General features: G+C 45.5%; 1 protein-coding gene across 1 annotated transcript in view; it reads left to right on the forward strand.

The window, feature by feature from the left end:
- Nucleotides 1–22,433, forward strand: part of TECRL (trans-2,3-enoyl-CoA reductase like) — an 87,438-nt gene extending 65,005 nt beyond the window's left edge. Inside the window, exons 5-12 of the mRNA XM_064148519.1 lie at nucleotides 3,993–4,108; nucleotides 7,082–7,187; nucleotides 9,313–9,385; nucleotides 11,968–12,011; nucleotides 17,227–17,284; nucleotides 18,578–18,663; nucleotides 19,759–19,804; nucleotides 22,004–22,433. Of these exons, the coding sequence (XP_064004589.1) occupies nucleotides 3,993–4,108; nucleotides 7,082–7,187; nucleotides 9,313–9,385; nucleotides 11,968–12,011; nucleotides 17,227–17,284; nucleotides 18,578–18,663; nucleotides 19,759–19,804; nucleotides 22,004–22,131 (657 nt within the window). The 3' untranslated portion in view covers nucleotides 22,132–22,433. The remainder of the gene's footprint in view (nucleotides 1–3,992; nucleotides 4,109–7,081; nucleotides 7,188–9,312; nucleotides 9,386–11,967; nucleotides 12,012–17,226; nucleotides 17,285–18,577; nucleotides 18,664–19,758; nucleotides 19,805–22,003) is intronic.
- Nucleotides 22,434–22,861: the final 428 nt, after the last annotated feature.

Here is a 22,861-nt window from a genome sequence, read left to right on the forward strand (position 1 = left end):
TCAGATTAACCCTCCCATGGTGCAACCTGAGGCCATTTCCTCTCCTCCTATCACTTATTACTGTGGAAGAGACTAACCTCCACCTCACTCCAATCTTTGTTCTTCTTGTTCCTCTTTATGTCCCTGGCCAAGTTTAGTTGCCTCTGCTCTTCTGCTCTGCTAACCTGGTACCTGGCTTTTCAGACAACTTCTTTGTAGTTCTCCCATGTGGCCCCCTCCATGTCTGCCTTCTTCCTTCTTGGAATACACTGCTCCTGGGCTTGGAGGATATGGTCCTTGAACACTGAACAGCTTTCTTGGGTCCCTCTTCCCTCCTGGGCTTTATCCCATGACACTCTGCCAAGCATGTTCCTGAAGAGCATGAAGTCTGCCCTCTTGAAATCCACAGCAGTGAGCTTGCTGAGGATCTTGCAAGCTTTGAGGATCTTCAACTCTGTGGCCACTGAGTTTCACATCACTCATAAGCCTCTCTTTGTTGAATGAGGTCCAGCATAACAACTTTTGTTGTGGGCTCCTTTAACACTTGAAGGAGGAAGTGGGGGAACATTTGGTGTAGTAACCACAACCTGCTGCCAAGTCCTGCCAGAGTTTTCCTGGCAGCTTTGTAATGTACTCATGCCAAACAGATGATAAGAGCTGGCAGTTAGTGGTGTATTTTTTGGTGCAACCCGTGGCTGAGAGGAAAAGCTACACTGAATAAAGTAGCTCCTTTCAAGCTCTTACTGATCTACCTAGACCATATTATCTGCACCTCTGCCTCCTATACCACAACATTTAGCCTGTTAGGTTTTAATAGTGGAGGATGTCTCCTAAAGTGTTTGCAGAGTGCCTTACAGAGTGGGGTTCCAGTCAGGAGGAGACTCATACAAATGCTCTGAGGGTGATACAGAGTCAGTCACAAAATAGTGGGGGTTGGTAGGGTGTGGAAATCATTGAGTCCAACCCCCCTGCTAAAGTAGGGTCACCCCAAACAGGTTGCTTTGGAACATATCTAGGTGGGTTTTGAAAGTCTCCAGAGAAGGAGACTCCACAACCTCTCTGGGCAGCCTGCTCCAATGCTCCACTACCCTCAGGAAAGAAGTCTTTCCTTATGTTTAAGTGAAACCTCCTGTGGTCTAGTTTGTTTCCATTGGCCCTTGTCATATCAGTGGGCACCACTGAAGAGAGTCCAGTCCCATCCTCTTGACCTCCATCTTACAGAAATTGATCAGTATTGAGAAGATCCTCTCTCAGTCTGCTCTACTCTAGGCTAAACAGCCCCAGACATCTCAGCCTCTCTTCATAGGAGAGATGCTCCGGTCTCTTCAGCATCTTTGTAGCCCCTATTTGACTCTCTCCAGTAGTTCCCTGTCCCTCTCGAACTGGGGAGCCCAGAACTGCACACTACTCCAGAACTGGCCTCACTAAGGCAGAGTAGAGGGAGAGGATAACCTCTCTCAACCTGCTGGCCACACTCTTCTCAATGCGTCCCAGAATCCCATTTGCCTTCTTGGCCACAAGGGCACATTGCTGGTTCATGGTGAACTTGTCCACCAGGACTTCCAAGTCCTTCTCCACAGAGTTCTAGTAAGCCCTTTTCTGTGGTGTGTTCCACAACAGTGTGGGCTCTTTGCTCCTGATTTAATTCTTTTTCATGTGCATACACAAAATGACTCTAGAGACCATGCAGAGTCTAAACAGAGCACAGCAGTCATGGTATCGTGTGGAACAGAAGAAAGCTGGCATTTCCCTCACAGACAACACCTCAGCCAGTTACTTTTGGAGTAAGGAGGAGGAGCCCTGCTACAAAAGGCTGAAATTTGAGAACGTTTCCTTCTGTAACAGTGAAAAAGAAATGATACTGGCAGGTTCCAAATGAAGGAAACCTAATTGCAGAACATTCCTGAAGGAAAATCTTTCTGTTCTGAAACTCCTCTGAGGAACAATTGGAAGAACAGTCCACTGTGGGGTTGGACTGCCTGCCAAATGCTACTTTTGACACAGGTTAAACCACAGAGTTTTGTCCAGTACAGCTCTACAGCAGCGCCAATTACCATTTTAAAGCCAAATGGCCTCCTAGTTGTCAGCCATTATCCCTTAATAACGCTATCCACTTGAGTTGTGATTTGCCAGTTGCTGGTCCTTGTAAATACATAGACTCATAGAATCAACCAGGTTGGAAGAGACCTCCAAGATCATCCAGGCCAACCTAGCACCCAGCCCTAGCCAGTCAACTAGACCATGGCACTAATTGCCTCAGCCAGGCTTTGCTTCAACACCTCCAGGGACAGTGACTCCACCACCTCCCTGGGCAGCCCATTCCAATGCCAATCACTCTCTCTGCCAACAACTTCCTCCTAACATCCAGCCTAGACTTCCCCCGGCACAACTTGAGACTGTGTCCCCTTGTTCTGTTGCTGGTTGCCTGGCAGAAGAGACCAATCCCCACCTGGCTACAGCCTTCCTTCAGGTAGTTGTAGACAGCAATGTGGTCACCTCTGAGCCTTCTCTTCTCCAGGCTAAACACCTCCAGGTCCCTCAGCCTCTCCTCATAGGGTTTGTGTTTCAGGCCTCTCACCAGGTTTGTTGCCCTTCTCTGGACATGTTCCAGTATCTCAACATCTCTCTTGAATTGAGGACTCCAGGATTGGACACAGAGCAAGTCCACATGGGATTGAAAATGAGGTATGAGCTAGGTATTTCTTAGACAGGATAGATGAAAGTCAATGATTTCTATTTTACTCTGAGATTCCTTTCAGTGGGAGCAGATGATCAGATCCAGCCCTTCCAGCACTGTATCCACATTTTATCTCCGCCAGCTGTTTGTAGCTTAAGAGTGGTACCTTGAGAAGGCAAAAGAGGTGGTGCCAAACCAATACCAGAATGCCTTCTTCCCATGTCCCCATATGTCCTCTCAGCTCTCTGTGATGACAGAGAGGGGCTAAAATTGTTTCTGGTTTACAGGGTAACTTACTTGTCCAGTCTCACATCACAAACTCCTTCTGCACAGAGAGGAGTCCCACTCAGTCAGAACCAAGTGGGCAGATCCTACTCTACCACCCAGCACACAATTTTAAGCCATGGTCCCTCCCTTCTAGATGTGCCTGACAGCAACTATGGTTCTATCATAGTTTACTTGATGTCTCAACTGCAAAAAACAGTGGCAGAAAGCAAGTTACCTTCAGCTTTTGGTCCTTGATTTTCAGTGTCATTTACATTCCAAATTGGCATCTGATGGCACAGCCAAAAGTGGCTTGTGCTAGAAGCGTGGTGGCAATCGGGGACAGGGAAGCAATCATCCCCCTGTACTCAGCACTGTTGGGGCCATACTTCAAGTATTGTGTGCACTTCTGGGCCTCTCATTACAAGTGGCACATTGAGGTGCTGCTGGAGCATGTCCAGAGAAAGGCAGTGAGGCTCATGAAGGGCCTGGAGCACATGGTCTACAAGGAGCATTTGAGGGAGCTGTGGGTGTTCAGTCTAGAGATGAGGAAGCTGAGGGGAGACCTCATTGCTCTCTACAACTGCTGAAGGGAGGTTAGAGTAAGGAAGGGGCAGCCTCTTCTCCTTGGTGACAAGCAACAGGAGCAGAGGAAATGGTTTCAGGCTGCACCAGGGGAGGTTCAGACTGGATGTTAGGAAATATTCTTCACTGAAAGGGTTCTCAAACACCAGAATGGTCTGCCCAAGGCAGTGGTGCAGTCAGCACCCCTGGGGGTGTTCAGCTGCCATGTGGACCTGGTGCTTAGGGTTGAGGATTGGACTGGATGATCTCTTCCAACAAGATATGTTCCATGATTCTGTGAAACCTCTTTTCTCATTTCCCAGATGGATTTTATTTCTTTGTTAAAGAGATGGCAGAAAAAAAAACCCCAAGCCTACACATCAATTCAATCCTTAAAATGAACCCAAAATGATGCACGGATGGGTGTTGTGAGTCAGAGTATTACTTTTCTCATGCTCTTAGTGGTAAAATTCCCTGCTCTGGTAGTTATTTTCTTTCTCCTTTCTAGTTTTTTCTAACAGAATACACTGGGCCTCTTCTAATATACCTGCTCTTTTACATCCGTCTCTCGAGTATTTATGGTCAGTGGGAAAGCAAGAAGAACTTCCGCCATCCAGTGGTCCAGTAAGTGACATTTGTCTAACTATTCACCCAGGGCACAGGGAGCTGGAGGGATGGAGGCTTCATTTCCAGAGCTGAGGAGGTCAGAGTAGGTGTGAGGCTGCATCTGAGATCATCTGTGATCTCAGAGTCGTTGGGAGTACTAGATTGTCCTTATTGGCATTTGAGCAGCACTCATGAGACTGAAGAGAAGTTGGAATCACAGTTGCAGTGGTTGCTGCAGCTGGTCACAATGGGAGATGCAGTGTGCATTCTAGATAGACAGCTTGAACTGAAGGTGAAATAATAGACACAGTGGGTAGGAACTCAAAGGCACAGTTGGCAAAGAAGAAAGGATGAGACTTCAGGTGTCCCAGTCCTCATCTCTTCACAGCACATTCCCACTCAGGTGATGAGCAGCATCAGCACCCAGCAGAGAAGACAGCTACTCCTACACCAGCTTTCACCTAGGCAGAACCAGGAGGAATTCTGCCAGGTCTGCATGCCGTGAGTCAGGTCATGAACAAGTGAGAAACCAAGAAGAGGCACCACAGGAATTCAACACTACTACTGTAGATTTTCCAAATGAGCCTCTTCAAACTGTGATTGTTCCCCAGTGCCATACATAGCACCTGTGAGTTCTGAAAGACTTCTAAGCAGCAAAGCCCTTAGTGACAAACAAAAATAAGAGCTCAGCCACGGTTCTAGAACATCAAAGAGCACATAAATGAAGCAGAGGAGCTCATATAAGAGCATAAACCAGATAGCTTTGCTTCTCCCCATCACTGATGCCAGCAAGGAAAATTAACCAGCTTCAATATAACACAGCAGGAATTGACTGCAAGCACATGCAACCTCCTTAGCCTGCTAGAACTGAAGAGCACATCAAAAAGCAATGAAAAGAGGACAGCCAACCAAGATAACTTTTGAGAACCTTCAACAGCCTCCTGCCATTCCCAAGTGTTTTGAAGGACTCTGGAAGAAGCAAAGCAGAAATGATCAATAGCAGGGATTAGGAACTGTTGCAGACAAGAAAGGGGTGAGCAGATATGCACAATAATCTCCAGGGATGCTCAAGGCACTGCACCCAACAACTCTGCTCCTCACCAGGAGTGTAGGTACCATAGAATGGTTTAGGTAGGAAGGAACATTAAAGGCCATCTAGTTCTGACCCCCTCCACCATGGGCACAACATATCCTACTAGATCAGGTTACTCAAGGCCCCATCCAACCTGGCTTGGAACACTTCCAGAATTGGAGCCTCTGCAGCTCTGTACAACCTGTTCCAGTGCCTCACCAGCCTCATGGGGAAGAATTTTATCCCAATGTCTAATCTAAATGGAGCTTATTTGCATTTGGAGCCATTAGCCCCTCATCCTGTCACTATGTGTCTTTGTAAAAAGCCCCTCTTTTGCAGCTTCCAACACCTTACCACCAAACATGAGCAAGTACCAGCTTAGCAAAGCACAGACCAAACCTTCTGGGCATGTGAGTCAGGCAGGCTGGGAACTATCACACTTAAGGAACTTACTTCTCTTCAGCACGACTGTCCCCATTCTGGGGAATTAATGCCTGGCAGAGGGGCGAAACATGATCAAGGAAAGCTTGTTGGCTGCTTAAGTTGGAGCACTGGAAGTAGAAGGGCACAAAGGGAAATAAGAGCCCCAAGGAACTGTACTCCTTTCCAACACTATGATTGTAGAATCAAAGGAGCTGGTATACAGCAGAGAAACACAGTGAATACTAAACCCATTTACAGATGGAGGAGCAGAGATTTGGAGAGACGTTAAGGGAGTTAGTGGAGCTGGGAATGAGAACGGAATAGCTGCATTGAAACCCAGGGCTGCAAGATGCTTGCCTTCCATTTGCTGCTTGTACACTTAAAAGGAAAGACACTCCAGTAGCACAGAACAGCCAGAAATATCTTTAACTTTCTTTTAAGTGGGTAAGAAACGTGTAGAATCCTTGTAGTGACCACTTCCTAAGGGGTTCACCTGAGGTCTCCATCCTAAACCAAATCCATTTTAAAACTCCCAAAGCTAGAAGCTTGTCTCACATGTTGGATAAGTCACTGAGCGTTTGAAATTTTATTAGCTCAACTCTCTCTGCTTTAATTACTTTTAAATGGTTTAATCTTTGGCTACCATACAAAATGCACAGTATAAGTATTTGAGACTGAACACGCTGAAAACCTCTTTTGATTGATGTCTTGTAATCGGTGTGCAGTGAGAGATGGGCTCAGGTAGTCCAGCAAATGTAAGCAAGAGAAAACACCACCAGGAATCACTCTTGATGTTTGCTTCTGAAACTCAGCATCTATGAGATGCAACCCATTCTTGGAAGCAAATCAGCAACGCCTGTGATTGTTTCATAATCCTCCTCAACAAATAATCAGCACAATAATTCTGACAGCAATTACCTCATTTCTTTGTAAGAGGCAACAAAAAAGCCATTGGAACGGATTGACTTTGCAACAAAGCCTCATTTTCGTGTCCGCAAAGAAATGAAATGCAAACTACCTTTGAGCAGCTCCTCGAGTTGGCAAAGGACAAGGAAACCATTCAGAAGATATTCAGAAGGGTTTTTAAATGTCAGACACATCCTCCATGAGCATTAAGGTGGCATTAAAACATGGGAGACGTCTTCTGGCAAAGCAGAGCAGACGCCTGCTTGTACACACAGCTGGCCTGTTTTAATGCCTTGCCAGGGCTGTGCAGCACATTCAGAGCTCAAGGAGCTCTTCTTAATTCAAGGCTAGTAAAAAGAAGTTGCTTCCCTGCAAAATAAAGGCAGCTTCGCACGACACTGAAAATGATTTCATTAATCCTCCAGATGCTTCAGTTAAGACAATATCTTAAACCTCATGGTTTTGGTGTGAGTCTGCAGTTTTGGAATATCAGTCCTTCTTCCTTCTGTGACATTGAACTGTGGAGTAATAAAAAGCAATTTTTCACTTACCTTCATTTCCTTTTCCCCCTCATCCCCCTCTTCTTCCAGCTTGGCCTGCTTCTGCCATTGTTTACACTACACCAGGCATCTTCTGGAGACCTTATTTGTCCACAAGCTGTCGGGAGGGCACACTCCTCTGAAAAATATGATAAAGGTGACAATATGTTTATCATATTATGTAAGAGAGAATTATCCTCATATCAGAGCAATCCTTGTGGGGGGACAGGAAATTGAATTTATTTTCTAGCTGCAGGAATTATGATTACTCCAAATAAAAATATGGGAAAAAAATCAGGGCCAGGTCCCCAAGGACACAATCTAAAATCAATGTCCATTTTAGCTCCTGCATATCAACGTCCACTTTGACTCATCCACCCAAGGGGCTGACTGTCATGCCCAGAATATTTTTCAGGCTGAACAGTATTTTTGTTATGAGATATGCTGCTGCAACATCTAGCAATGCTGACAGAAAATAACACTGCTGCCTCAGAGCAAGATCAATATAAAGAGACAACCCTTGCATTAAGGATGGGGGGGAGGGAACCCAAATCTCCTTCTCCTAAAGCTTCCCAAATATCAGCTGTGTAATTCATAGGGCCTCCTTTCTTTTATTTCACATACTCTGTGTTGGTCATTTTGTATCACTTCACTTCCCATCCCATCCAGTGTGATGTAAGGACCCTCCCTTGAAAGGTTTTGCAATGCATTTAAGATCCCAGTGAAACACAGAACCACAGAATGGTGGGGGTGGGAAGTGACCTCTGAAGATCACCTGGTTCAACACCCCTGCTAGAGTAGGATTACCCAGAGCAGATCTCACAGGAACACGTCCAGGTGAGTTTTGACTGCCTCCAGAGATGGAGACTCCAAAACCTCTATGGGCAACCTGTCTCAGTGCTCTGCTAACCTCAAAGGGAAGATGTTTTTCCTTGTGTTTATGTGGTACCTCCTGTGTTCCAGTTTGTGACCATTACTTCTTGTCCTGTCACTGCACACCACTGAGAAGAGTCCGGTTCCATCCTCCTGACACTCATCTTTTAGCTCTTGATCAGCATTAATGAAATCCCCCCCTCAGTCTGCCTTTCTCCAAGCTAAACAGCCTCAGGTATCTGAGCCTCTCCTTGTAAGGCAGCCTTATAAGCTGCAGCCAGTCCCAGCACATTGCTCTTCCTGAGCAGCTATTACTGAGTATGGGATACATAGAAAGGCTTTCTCCAGTCTCCAGGGTGGTTTTTGTTCTTTGGCTGGTGGGGTTTATTTTTCTCTTGTGCAAAGGGTGGGAGCTAGACAGGGCAAGAAAATGATCACATTATCTCTGCTTGGGCCACAGCTTCAATCACCAAGCAAAGACAGCTGCCGTGATTCTTTTTAGCAAGAGGATGAAGTGGGGCTGAATCCATGGGGGTGGATGCAGTGTGTAGCTCAATTATCTTTATAGGACCTGTGTGCCTTGGTTTGTTTTGTTTTGGTCTTGTTTTGTTTTTCAGGTTAAACCAGATCTATTCAGTTTTACTCTGTTGTCTCTCCTGGCTCTGTTTGGATAACTCTATGTTAACTGGAAATGCTGAGTATGAAGTAGAGTAACAGAGAGAGGGAGCAAGGGAGAGAGACTGATGGCTTTGGAAAGAAACTAAACCTGCTTTAATAAATAATGACAATAAACCAAAATAGATGCAAGTAGATACAAGTCAATATGGAACCCAACCCCTGATGCAGCTGGTTACTGTCACCAGTGATGCTGTGACAGAAGTCCTAGACCAGACTTGGCAGCAGATGGGAGCCAGATTCAGGAACTGGTTGCACTAACTGGGGATTCAGGAACTCATGGATCAAGATTAAAGTCACAATAAACAAATTCCTCTTTGGATTCTGGCCACTGAAGAAGTTAACCCTCATGATCTGTCAGTTTTACACTGCATATGACATCCACAGAATGGACATTGCTGGTCAGTGTAGGGTCACCTGAACTGTCCAATCCTCTCTCCAGGTGTGGCCTTTGACTCTGCACCCCCATGCAGCACACAAGATGTGGCAGTGCCTTTGGTCTGGACCCTGACCCTTGGTATTCAGAGTTCTTACTGCTAGGAACAGTCACTGTGAAAACATTCCCTGAGGTACAGAAAGGGAGTGGCAAAGGCTGTGCTGGGAAGTCACAGCACTGACCAGAGTCAGTTCTACTTTAGCCCAGCCCAGGACAAGCACCTACTAAAATTTCTATGAAGTTGCAGTGTGGACTTGCTCACCTCTTTCTAACGAAAAGTGTCTTTTCTCCATGCCAGGGCTGTGCCTTTTACTGGGGATTCACTTCCTGGATCGCATACTACATCAACCACCCCCGCTACACGCCACCATGTACGTATAACACAAAGCTGACCTTGTGTAAAACCTCTTTGGTATGCAACTTAAATCCTCCAACATCAATAGGTGGTCCCCAGATAAGACCATGTGACAACTCTAGCCAGAGATCAGCTTACTCCCTGCCCAAGGAAAAGTGAAGCACCACTTCTGTGAAGACAAGCTGAGAGAGTTAGGGCTGTTCAGCCTGGAAAGCAAAAGGCTCTGTGGATATCTTAGAGTAGCCTTCCAGTATTTGAAGGGGGCTCCATGAGAGGTACTTTTGACAGGAGGAGAGGTAAGCAGTTAGATTTAGATTAAACATTAGGAGGAAGGTTGCTCAGAGAAGTTGTGGAGGTTGCATGGTGCCTCAAGGAAGCTGGTTACAGAATCACAGTGGTTGTTTTATGGTCTTCCCTGGCACTGCCTTCAGACTGACAGGTCTGTAGTTCCCTGGGTCCTCCTGATGGCCCTTCCTGTAGATGGCTGTCACCCTTGCTAAACTCCAGTCTGCTGGGACCTCCCTGGCTAGCCAGGACCACTGATATATCATGAAGAGTGGCTTGGCAAGCACATCTGCCAAATCCTCAGCTCTCTTGGGTGCCACTAAATTGATTTGATAGACTTGTGTGTGTCTAGGTGGTTCAGCAGGTCACTCACCCTTTCCTCTTGGATTATAGAGGTCTCCTGTTCCCCATCCCTGTCTTCCAGCTGCAGGTGCTGGCTACCCAGCAAACAACTAATGGCTGAGGAAAAGAAGGCATTGAGCACCTCAGCCTTTTCCTCACTCTTAGTCACTATGTTTCCTCCCACATCCATAAAGGATGGAGTCTCTCTCTAGTCTTCCTTGTGTTGCTCATGTATTTATATAAGCATTTCTTATTATGGGATTGAGTTCTAGCTGGGCTTTGGCCCACCCGATTTACCCCCTACATTGCTTTGCCATGTCTTTGTAGTCCTCCTGAGTGGCCCATTCCCTTTTCCAACATGCATGGACTCTCTTCTGGCTCCTGAGTTCCAGCCACAGCTCTCCATGCTGCCCTTCTTCCCTGCTGGCCCACCTTTTGGGACATGGAGACAGCCCATTTCTGTGCCATGGCAGAGAGCTGGAACTAGATGATCTTTAGGGTCCCTCCCAAAACAACCCATTTTGATTATGATCTTTTTTTTGGGGGGGAATAAAAATGTTCTCCTACATGGCACTTGCTTTGCTTTCAAAACAACACAAAAGTTCTGATTCAGAGTGATGAGATTCACAGAAAGACAGCTGAATTCGGAATGGCTTTAACAGTACTGCTGCAAACAATGTGGAGGCCTCCCAAGCAGTCTGGGCCATCAAATTGTTAGGTGCAACCTGTCTATCAAGGAAATCATTTGTTCAATATGCAGCTTTCCAACTGCCACTGCTTTAAAATAACAGTTAGGGATACCTGCTTCTGATGTTGGAAATCATCAGCCCTCTGGCAGAGATAACTGGATCAGTAACAACCACTGATTGTTTAGTTTGGATGCAGGAACAGGTGACCTCCACAGCCATATCTATTAGACACTGGAATAAACTCCCAAGGGAGGTGGTGGATTACCTTGCATTAGAGAGTTTCAAGGCCCAGCTTGACAGGGTGCTAAGCCATCTCATTTAAACTATATTCTTACCCTGGAAGGTTGGACTGGATGATCCTTGAGGTCCCTTCCAACCTGGTGTTCTATGAGTCTCTGAATAGCCAGAGGTAGTTTTGGCTTGGTGACAGGTAAGAAAAGGCAAGCAGGTAGTTGTGGAATGCTATGCAGCAGTGTTAAATTAAGCCAGGAGGACAAAGTGGTCATGAAGAACATCTGCTTAGCAGCTACATACTCATGCTGACATGTACTGGTTGTTCTGAGGAGGAGTTTAGCACATGCCCATAGCATGGCAGAGGAGTCGTGTGCCAGACAGAGAAAAGAGGTAAAGTAAAGCCTTGACAGGACTTGGCAAGGTAAGTGAAGCACACACACATGGTTTGTGTCCCTCAATCATGACCATGGTTTGCTTGAGGACTGTAAATCCTTGGAGATTAACATGCTAAAGCACCACTGTGATCTAGGGACAGCAGCAAAAAGAGAGGCCTATGGAAACTTCAAAGGCTCGATATGGTTTTTGCATGGTAAGACTGTGAAGCACATGGTGGCTGCACAGGAAAGCCTCACTGTTAAAAGCAATGGATAGGTTTTGCCTTGAGTTTTCTACTCATGGAGGTAGAAGGCTTGATGGGTAAGGCTGTGATTTCCAGCCTGGTTCTGCCACTGACCCTACCTTCATCCCTCTCCTTGCCTTTCTAAGGAATATAACACCACCAGCTGCTCTGACAAAACACTTGGATATATGAAGTTCCCAGATCATAAGAGATCAGGCAAACCCCACCTTGAGATCAGTGGTGAAGAGGCCAGCATTACTAGCTGTTACAATCTGCATTGCCTTCAGGTCGTGTGTGACAATGTCCATTCTTTCTGCAGAGCCTGTCAGTAAAGAAGCAGTTCTGCTCCTCAGCATCACTTTCATTTCATCCACAGTAAACTACCTGCTTACTCTAAAATGCAACCTATAATTTCAATCTGTTTTCTAGCATTTGGACACAGACAAGTTTCTTTTGCTGCACTTACTTTTCTGGTATGTATAAAAATGAAGTGTTATTGATGATTATGGGATAGGAGTAACTTGTGATTTAGCAAAATGCACATGTGTCTATATATCTGTCTTTATATCTCCTTAGCACAAGGTAATTTGACTGGATTTAGTGACAGTCTATTAAGGTTTCTAGGCCAGGAAGTTTCCTATACTATCTACTTATATAGAGCTTAATGAGAAGTACTCTGAGACCCACAAGAACATCACCAGCATTGTACCAGCAGAGGTTTACACTGGGTATCAGAAGAAGCTTGCTGACTGAAAGGGTTCTGAAAGCCTGGAACAGGCTTCCCAGGGAGGTGGCTGAATCTCCATCCCTGGAGGTGTTTCAAAGAGGCAGAGATGAGGTGCTGAGGGCCATGGTTTAGCACCAGACTTAGAATCATAGAATCAACCAGGTTGGAAGAGACCTCCAAGATCATCTAGTCCAACCTATTACCCAGCCCTGTCCAATCAACTGGATCATGGCACTAAGTGCCTCATCCAGTCCTTTTTTGAACACCTCCAGAGATGGTGACTCCACCACCTCCCACTTGGTAAATCTAGAGAATGGTTGGACTGAATGATTTTAAAGGGCTTTTTCATCCAAAGCAATTCTGTGATTACTCCTCATAATTGTGTAGAAGCACTAACATTTAGACAGATGGGAACTTGTCAGTTTTAAAACACTGAAGAATTGCTTTGCAAATAGATTTTGCAACTGTACTGAGTACCCTGAGCAACTTAACCTCAACAGATACTAAAACCAGTAAAACCAGACCCTGCCAAAGTGGGTCAAAGCCAAGGGAAAGTTCAGGTGACAAAGCAGCACGGCTGAGACTACTGAACCTGGTGTTTGAACATAACCACACTGTGGGACAGAAGCTCAGCAAGTTTTTATGGACATGTTCTCTGCTGTCCTCTAGGGGGGTGCACTTGGAAGCGTTGAATATTGATGTACCCAAGCAAGCACGGGTCAGCAGTCAAACCAGTCAGCCTCTTTGAGAACCAGACACAGACTAGTTTCCAGAAATACAACAGGAGGATGGGATGGTAACATGTCCAGGCACCTGCAGGCAAATACTATTCAGAAAAGCATTCAGCAACCCCCTAGCAGTATTTAAATGATTCCATAAATTGCAACCCTTAAAGATCACAGTTTGGGCACTGTTTGTCCCTGAGATTGATCATTCAGTTCCCAGCTTATCCTGCTCAAATAAGGTCTAGCAAAGACAAGCAGAATACTCCTATGAAGAACTTCATGACCTCAATGAGACTCTGCAGCTGAAAGCAATATTCATGTACTGTGGAGACAGGAGTTTGTGGGAGCAGTAGGCAGTGATGCACCCACAGCCTCCCTGTCTGCTCCTTTCCTAAGCTCAAGGTTACTTGAAACTAAGGAAACTGCTTGCCTGAGTACTCAGTGCTACCAGTAAGAGTCCTCCTCATCAGAATCTCTGCAAGAGAAAAAGCCTTCTTGTCTAATGAAACATCCTTCCCCGCCCAAGCTAACACACCCTGCTGTAGCTTTTATGGAAGAGGCTGCCATCAGGCCAAGAGATAAGTCCTGTCAGGGGTACCTGCAGTAAAATATGGCCTATCCCCCTTAGAGCTGCATCAGCACCTGCTCTCTGCTCTGAATTCTCAGAAATCCCTACCCATGGAAAGTCAAAGCCCTTCCCTTTCAGACCTTGCTCTGGCAGGTTCCCAAACAACGAACATAAACCAGCGACATACAGAATAAAATGATTTTAAGCTGTTTTCACAAGTTGCTAAAACATGAATAAAATATTTGGAAGATTTCCACCTCCCCCACCCCCCTCACCCCTGCCTTTTAAAGCTTGCCTTTAGTACCTATCTTGATTTAAGTGTATACAGATGTTGTAAACAATAGTAGTGAGCAATCTGAAGAGTGTCAGCAGGTCCTTCTGAAGGATTCTCACAATTAGAGGAATTACTCAAAGCTCTGCAGGGATGTTTTTCTCATAAACTACAGATGCAATGTAAAGAGGAGGAAGGAGTGTGTAAGCTTCAATGTTTTGTCATAAATACCCTAGGCCATTTCTCTGCTGTTCCCCACTGCCTCACATTTTCTGTCTGAGAGGCTGACTCAGGACTGGCTCACGTGTAGCAGCACTTCTTGATATAGAGCTTTAGCAGTCACATTTCTAAAGAGGGACACAAGCTAATTAGAGCAGAATGCAGCTGCAGAGTCAAAGGTAAAGCCAGGAAAAATCCCTACAGAAATTCCCTGTACTTGTTTTACTTGGGACTGATGACAAAATTAGTAGGAATTGAGTGTAGTGTGTGGATCTGTCTTGCTCTGTGGTAGCCTGGGCACTGCACGTTTCAGCGTGCATAGAGCTTCATAACAATACTTTCTGCTTGGAAACTTTTTTCTTTAGTAGTAATCAGAAAACAACAACAACAACAAAACCCAAAAAATCCCAACATGCAATAATTAGAACAAAAATCTCTCAGGCTGAGAGAATTTGGATTGTTTAGCCTGGAGAAGAGAAGGCTCCAGAGACACCTTAGAGCAGCCTTCCAGTATTTGAAGTGGCCTCCAGGAGAGCTGGAGAGGAGCTTTTCACAAGGGCATGGAGTGGCAGGACGAGGAGTAATGGTTTCAAACTGGAAGAAGCTGGATTTAGATCAGACAAAAATCTCCCCTATGAGGGTGGTGAGGCACTGGAACAGGTTTCTCAGTGGAGGCTCCAACTCTGAGTGTTCAAAGGCAGGTTAGACAAGGCAACCTGGTCTCGTGGGAGGTGTCCCTGCCCAAGGCAGGGGGGCTGGAAAAGATCAGCAAGATCTTTAAGGTCCCTTCCAACCTGAAACCATTCTGTGATTCTGTGTTCCTAGTTGATAATTGGAAGTACATAAATTGAAATTACTTCTATGGCTCTGGCTAGAATTATAGCTTCTGATATATTATTTTAGAATAAAATTTCCTTGCCTGGCTATTTAGTGTTTTACATCTGGTGTTTATGGTCGAAAACAGCCAGTTAGCTGTAATTAAAAACCATAAAAGGACTGCAGGCTTTGACCCGTGGCTACATAATCCATGCAGAATAACAGCTTTGCTAATAGAAGCAATTTAATATTTCCTAACAAACCCCACAGACTTCTCTCTGCCAAAAAGGGCTGAATTCCTCAGCACTGCACTCCATGGTGTTCTTTCAGATGACATGGCACCGGAACATGGAGTTGCAGACTCCTTTCAATCATCTTTAATTGAAGTTAGTTATGGATGGCTTTCAGAAGTGGCTTTTAAAAAATAGAATCACAGAATCAGTCAGGGTTGGAAGGGGCCACAAGGATCAGCCAGTTCCAACCCCCCTGCCATGGGCAGGGGCATCCTACCCTAGAGCAGGCTGGCCAGAGCCTCATCCAGCCTGGCCTTAAACCTGGCCTCAACCACCTCCCTGGGCAACTCATTCCAGGCTCTCACTGCTCTCATGATGAAAAATTTCCTCCTCACGTCCAGCCCAAACCTGCCCATCTCCAGCTTCACTCCATTCCCCCCAGTCCTGTCACTCCCTGATAGCCTGAAAAGTCTCTCCCCAGCTTTTTTGTAGGCCCCCTTCAGATGCTGGAAGGCCACAGTAAGGTCACCTGGGAGCCTCCTCTTCTCCAGACTGAACAGCCCCAACTCTTTCAGGCTGTCCTCATAGCAGAGCTGCTCCAGCCCTCTGAGCATCCTTATTATTACCATCCCCTTTCTTTACTTCTGCATCAGTTTGGTGACTTTACGCTGGTTTTGTCTCCAGACTTTAGCTCTCTTGCTTTTGATTTTAATTTCTTAATTTCACCCAGCTTTGCAAACTGTGAAAGGATGGCTGACACAAGAGAACACAGATTTTTTAGCACTGCTTTCTTTTTTTGAATTTCAGAGGAGAAATCAGTCTCTGAACCTGAAAATGAATAAAGAAGCTCAATTCAGCCTGAGACTGAAAACTATACAGCAATTTGTTTTCCTTCGTGAAGCAAAGGGAAAAATGAAACCCATAAAATTAGATTTTATACTGACAGGCTTTATATTTTTCAGGAATTTAAACTGGTTTTTCCTACCAGTTCCTCCTTTAAACATAAGCAATAATTAGGTTTGATTCTACACTTGCAATTGATGAAGTGCTGAATGCCACAAGCAAATCTGAAATCAACTTATGCTACATACTGTATATAATCAAGTGGGGAGACATTCATTCATTTGTTCATATATTCAAACCATGGTTTTGGTTGGAAAGGACCTCAAACATCATCTACTTCAAACCCCCCTGTCATAGGCAGGGACACCTTCCACTGGACCACGTTGCTCAAGGCCTCATCCAACCCCAGCTTGAACATCGTGGAGTCTGTTCTAGTAATTGAGAACCTTTTCAGTCAAGAAAGTTCTTCTCATAAACAAACTACATTTGCCCTGGTGCAACTCGAGGGCATTTCCTCTTTTGCTGTCCCTTGTTTCTGGGAAGAAGAGACCAACCCTCACCTAGTTACAGCCTTCTTTCAAGGAGTTGTAGGAAGCCAGAAGGTCTCTCCTTGGCTTTCTTTTCTCCAGACTAAACAACCCCAGTTCCTTCAGCCACTCCTTACAAGTTCTGTTCTCCAGAACTAGAGAGCTGGTGTGACAAAGGTGTCACATCTTTGCAAAGGTGTGTAGGAAGAGGGCAGACTCTTAACCCATGACATTCTTACAAAACCACTGTTCAACCTTCCACCTGCTCCTTTGCAGCCTAGGCTGCACCCAGTCCTGGCAACGATGTTCAGTTCAAACATGGGTCTTGCTAAGGGCCATAGTTTAGCACCAGACTTGGCAGAGTTGGACTTGGTGATCTTAAAGGTCTTTTCCAACTAAAAAGAGTCTATGGTTGGTTCTAAATTCTCTAGGCCCCACAGAGCCTTTCCTATCTCCCTAGACCAAACCCATACTGCATATACTGGGCATGGTAACCACACCAGAGGCTTGTCTGCACTGGGCTCTCTGGAGCTGAAAGGTGAGCTCTCACCCCAGGCTGTGCTCATGGTGCACACCAGGCACGTTTGTGTTTGACAAGGGTCACAGAGTGCATTTCCCATGGAGGACTTATTTCAAGTGACATATTGTCTGGATATAGAGACTTAAGTTTTAATGGGGGGAATTAGGGTTAGGCAGTGCAACAGACTTACAGCAGCATTTTAGGCATGCCACTGAAAATATGTTTTTAATGTCTTGCAGATGTGTGAAGCTGGAAATCACTTTATCAATGTAGCTTTAGCTCACCCAAGTCACTCAGGTCCGTGTTTGTTGCCTGTTTGTCTGTTTAAGACTGAAGTGTGCTTTACCTGTCCATCTTCTGCTGCTGTACAGGAGTTTATGTATCTGCATCCACAGAATAAAGACAGATGAAGCAGGTACCATGCCACTGGTGTAACATCTTAAAAATAATCATCATGACAAGGAAGCATTACCAACACTGTTGTTCCAAAGCTTAGAGCAACTGTGTCTTCATCAGGCACAAGTGCAATTTGAATACGGATTTAAACATGGAAGTTCTCACCCAGTCTGACAACAGAGGATTCTATTTTCAATAAGTCTCCAAAAGTTTTCAGCTAGCCTGCAGAGTTTTCAGGGGTGTGCATTTCTTACAGCAATATACACACACAAAGGCAGCCCTCTGAATGCCTACGCAGGCATCAGTGTGTGTGTCTGCTCTTGAAGGGCTGCTGCAAGCAGGGGTCTGCAGGGTCTTTTGTGCCATGAGAAGAAAAGTTATGATGATATATATATATATATAAATACTAGAAAGTAAAATATGTTTTCAGATAGCAAGAGTTTAATCTCCTGCAATAATGTTCTATTCAAGAAAACCCTTCCCCACAACTTCACATACTGAAAGCAGTTTCTATTCCAGGAAGCTTTTGATGTGCTGTGGTTAGACAGCTACTTGCTTTTTTATCTATATATTTTTTTCTGCAAGGGGCCTAATTCACTTGAAAAGCTGCAAGGCCCAAATAACTAATCTATGTTCTCAGTGCCTACAAGCATTAAAGACAACACAACACTGCTGCCCCGACTTTAAAATGGATCGTTGCATGTGTGGCGTTTGGTGTGAGCGTTACCAGTGGCTGTACTGAGCCGTCCTGTTAGCACTGCAGTTGTTTTCCTGTTCTACCCTGGGATGAAGGATGAGGATGTAAGAGGAGACAAGTTCACATCCCTGAGTCAGGCTGAATAAGATGCAGCTGCATCTTATATCCTAGAAGAGCCTTCATCCCACACCTGCTGGCTACTCTGCCTCAGACTGCCTGTCTTTCTCTTCCTCTGAACAAAGGTTGCACCCTTTGGCCATGCCAAACCTTGCTGTAAAAAGTGATCTATGTCTCACTGAGCAACAGTCTCACCTGGATAAATACAGCTTTTGCTGTCCCAGAGGACTGAACAGAGACACTTCTGACATGTACACTGGGAGCACTGGCCAAAGGAGCAGCTGTTACACAGAGAAGGTGTGGTTAGGCTCAGTGCCTTTCCCTGTGTTCAACCTGGTTCTGTCTGGTTTATTATCTTCTTTCTTTTTCTTTCAATGAAGGAAGCCAAGCCTGTTTTCCAAGTCCAACCTACAACCCCTTCACTTGGCTCTTCTTGCTTGTATCCTGCCCCAACTACACATATGAGGTACATGACTACTTTCCTCTGCTTATATGGATAGGTGGCTACTGTTTTTCACCCTCTGCCTGCAGAAACTCTGCCTCACCTGCACACAGTTCCCTCTGCACACAGAATCACACAATGGTAGAGGTTGGAAGAGAGTCTAGGGATCATCTAGTCCAAAACTCCTGCCAAAACAGGATCACCCAGGGCAGGTCACACATGAACACATCCCTGCAGGTTTGAAAGTCTCCAGGAAGGAGACTCCACAATCTCACTGGGCAGCCTGCTCCAGGGCTCTGTTACACTTACAGTAAAGAAGTTTTCCCTCGTGGTGAAGTGGAACTTCCTGTGTTCCAGTTTGTGTCCATTGCCCCTTGTCCTACCACAGGACACCACTGAAAAGAGCCTGGCCCCTTCTCCTTGACACACACCCTTCAGATACTTGTAAACACTGACCAGATCCCTTCTCAGCCTTCTCCTCTCCAGACTAACTAGCCCCAGGTCTCTCAGCCTTTCCTCATCACACAGATGTTCCAGACCCTTTGCCATCCTCATAGCCTCCATTGGACATTTGCTAATATATCCCTGTCCCTCTTGAACTGGGGACCCAACAACTGGGCCAAAGACTTTAGATGTGACCTCATCAGGGCAGAGTAGCTGGGGAGAAGAACCTCCCTCAACCTGCTGGCCACATTCTTCTTAATCCACCCCAAGTGGACCATTTGTCTTACTGGCCATGAGGGCACACTGCTGTCTCATGGGTAACTTAATGCCCACCAAGGTCCTCCTCCATGGAGCTGCTTTCTGGCAGGTCTACTCTTAATCTGTATATTACATTCTGTACATTAGCCTCCTTGCTCCCACAGAAGTTTCCTCACCAGACTTTCTCTCCCCTCACATTAGTATCATGACTCTGTGATGTTCCCCTCTAGTACAGTGACCCAAAGACTTAGCACTTACCCCTTCACCCCATCCCCCACAGTGCCTTCTAGCCATTTTCCCTCCTCCATTCCTAGAGGAAGCACCACTCCCTTCTTTCAGGAGAAGCTTGTGGGTGAACACTTTCCCTTTTGCTTTGCATGGAGTTTACAGTTAACAGAGCCTTTCTCTTTGCAACAGGTTGGGTCTTGGATTAGTTTCACTGTGATGACACAAACCCTGCCAGGTAAGTTTGCAGCAGAATGGAGATAGCCTCTAAACTGTCATTTGAGGAATTGAGTTCAGAATATCTTAAATTTCCCCCAAAACATCAGGATGTGTGATACCACCATCAAACCTCTTCTGCAACATGATTAGAAACCTTCAAAGTGCTGCCTTTAGAACGCTGGGGAGAGTGCAAACACTACTGCAGTGCCTTCTTTTGATCAAAACTAGCTCTCTGCTCCTTGTGAAAGACTGCTCTTTCTTCTGTTTCCATGGGAAAGCAGACTTTGAAATTTAGGGAAGCAAAAAGGCAGTGTTCTTCATCTACAGTCAATCATTTTGATGTAGGAAAACTTCTTTATGCTGTGCACCCTAATAGGAGAGGAAAACAGATGTGCTTAGTGTTTCAAAAGAGGAAAGACACTCATGTTCCTGGTGGCATTTCCCTATTCGCTTGTGTCGGGCAGCCTGCTTCTAACAGCAAGCCTGCTAGTATCATTTGCAACTCCTGCTCAGTGCTTTGCTGCATCCTCAGAGACATAAATACCCACACAAATATGATCCCTGGGACTCAGCTTTCCAAAAGAGTCACTTTTTAATTACCTTTCTGTTTCAAAAGAGAAACCTACAGAAAGCTACTTGCAAAAACAACAGGAGACCCATGCGGCTTACAGAAAGGGATTTCAGAAGGGGGCTCAACTGCAGCATGCAAAAATTAAACTTCATTTTATTTGAAGAGAGAGAGAAATGTAATGTTTAGGCTCTGGTCTATAAATGATCCAAAGCACTGGGGACATTGTAGGGCTGTGTTTACAAGGACAAGGAGCAGCAATACGTGCAGCACGTTCATCCTTGCTGCGGTTGTCCCAGGTAGAACTTGACCAGAATACAAATGGATTTACCTCGTCCACCAGGTCATATTAAGGAAGAAAAGACAATAAATACCCCAAAAGCACCTGTGAAAGTATTCCCCATTCAGTGCTACTCAGCACGAAAGGAGAGGTGCCCAAGAAACAATTTAGTGGCCCCTTCAGCAGTGGCCTGGGTATTGATCCTTGCTAGGCTTTGTGAGACCTTGCTCCCAGGCAACTTACCCTACTGATGCAGTACTACCTGCTTGCTCCAGGAATAGGGGATGCCTTCATGCCACAGGGAGCTACAGTGCTCCTAGGAGTCATAAGTGAAAATAAAGAAGTGTTCTAGACCAAAAGAAGACCAGAGAAGTAGTTGAGACAGGCCACAGCTAACAGTGCATTGAGGTGACACTATGTTCAAAGAGGCCTTATGGTGAAACGAGAGGTGATAGAGAGCATGGCTCATAGAGGTGAACATCATCTGTACGGATCCTGGCCTGGAAGCTGAGCCTCAGGCTATAGTGTCAGAGAGCAGGAGCAGAGTTAACTTGTGTCTGCCCACAGAAGAGACTGCAGACTTTTCCACAACCCCTCTGTACTCACTGAAGCAGCCAATGAGAGCTGCTGCAGAGCTACCCTGCTGCAGCAGGTGTCCCACTGCAGAAGTCAAGCAGGGCTGGTGCTGGTTATGGCTGGGATGGGACAGTCCCCTTGGGACAACCTTTATTTATTTATTGGGGGCAGTTGAGGGGGAGAGTTTTTTCCTCCCTCTCTACTCTGCCCTGGGGAGGCTGTGCCAAGGGTATTGTGTCCAATTCTGAACTCCCCAGTTCAAGAGAGACAGGGAACTAGAGTTCAGTGGAATGGAGAACAGTCCAGTGGAGGGTCACAAAGATGCTGAGGCGACTGGAGCATCTTTTACAAGGAGAAGCTGAGAGACCTGGGGCTCTTTAGCCTGGAGAAGAGCAGCCTTGAGAGGGGATCTGATGATGCTGATCACTAACTAAGGGGTGGGGATTGTGCAGGTAGGCCTGGGCTCTGTTCAGCAGTGCCCAGAGATAGGACAAGGGAAAATGGTCACAAAGTGAAACATGGGAGGTCTCAGTTGAAGTTAAGGAGAAAATTCTTTACTTTGAGAGTGGCAGAGCACTGGACCAGGCTGCCCAGAGAGGTTGTGGAGTCTATTGCTCTAGAGACTTTCAAAACCTGTCTGAACACATTCCTGTGCAACCTGTTCTGGGTGGCCCTGCTTTGGCAGGGAGGTCAAACCAGATGATCTCCAGGGGCTCCTTGAACCCCTACAGCACTGCAATTCTGTGAAAAGAAGTCATATATGATCATATATTGACTTTTTTTTTCCTTGATAGTTGGCATTTTTGCTTTCCTGATGATCATCCAGATGTCTCTCTGGGCCCAAAAGAAACACAGGCTGTACCTGAAGAGATTTTACCCAGAAGTGAGGAGAAAAGCAGCTATGATTCCCATCATCTTCTAAGGTCTTCACAAGAGCTGGAGTCTAAGCACACAGTTCAAGAGCTAGCTGAAGAGTAAATGAGCCACTTCATTCGGTAACCAAAGTGGATCAGAGGAAGAACTGCTGGATATCTTTTTTCAGCAAATTAACAGTTCAAGATGAAGAGCTTTTAATTAAGTGGGGGGGGAAAATTGTGTAGCTTTTGAATTCTTAGTTCCTGCTAGAAGATATGATTTAATTAGGTGTTCTACAATGGAGCTAATTGGGAAGGGACAAGAAAATTGCTTGTCTTGTACGTTAGATTAGATGTTTAGCTGGTGTAAATGGGCACAGATGCTGTTAAAATTCACAAATACAGCTATCTGCATGCATTTGGCTCTGGTGGTACTAAAGTTCAGTGTTAGATGTTCATGAGAGTCTTGGGACTTTGCATCAGAAGATGTTTCACAGCCTCGTTTTTCATCAGGCTGCACAGGCAGAGCAGGTTCTGCCCCAGCTCCCTGAAAGCATCACGCCAAAGATGACTGCTACATTTGAGCTTTACAGGGCTTTTCTTTCTTTTCTTTTTGTTTTTCATGGCATCTAACAATAAACTGCTCCATACTGATTCCCCAAAACTCATCACTGCAGGCAGGCCTGGCTTGCCTTTATTTTCAGGTAGGTAGATCAGCCTCATGATGCCAGAAGGAGACTGTTAGTGAGGTACTTCCCAAATGAATCGTAGAATCAACCAGGTTGGAAGAGACCTCCA

Source organism: Pogoniulus pusillus, chromosome 9 (genome assembly GCF_015220805.1).
Source record: "Pogoniulus pusillus isolate bPogPus1 chromosome 9, bPogPus1.pri, whole genome shotgun sequence".
NCBI lineage: Eukaryota > Metazoa > Chordata > Aves > Piciformes > Lybiidae > Pogoniulus > Pogoniulus pusillus.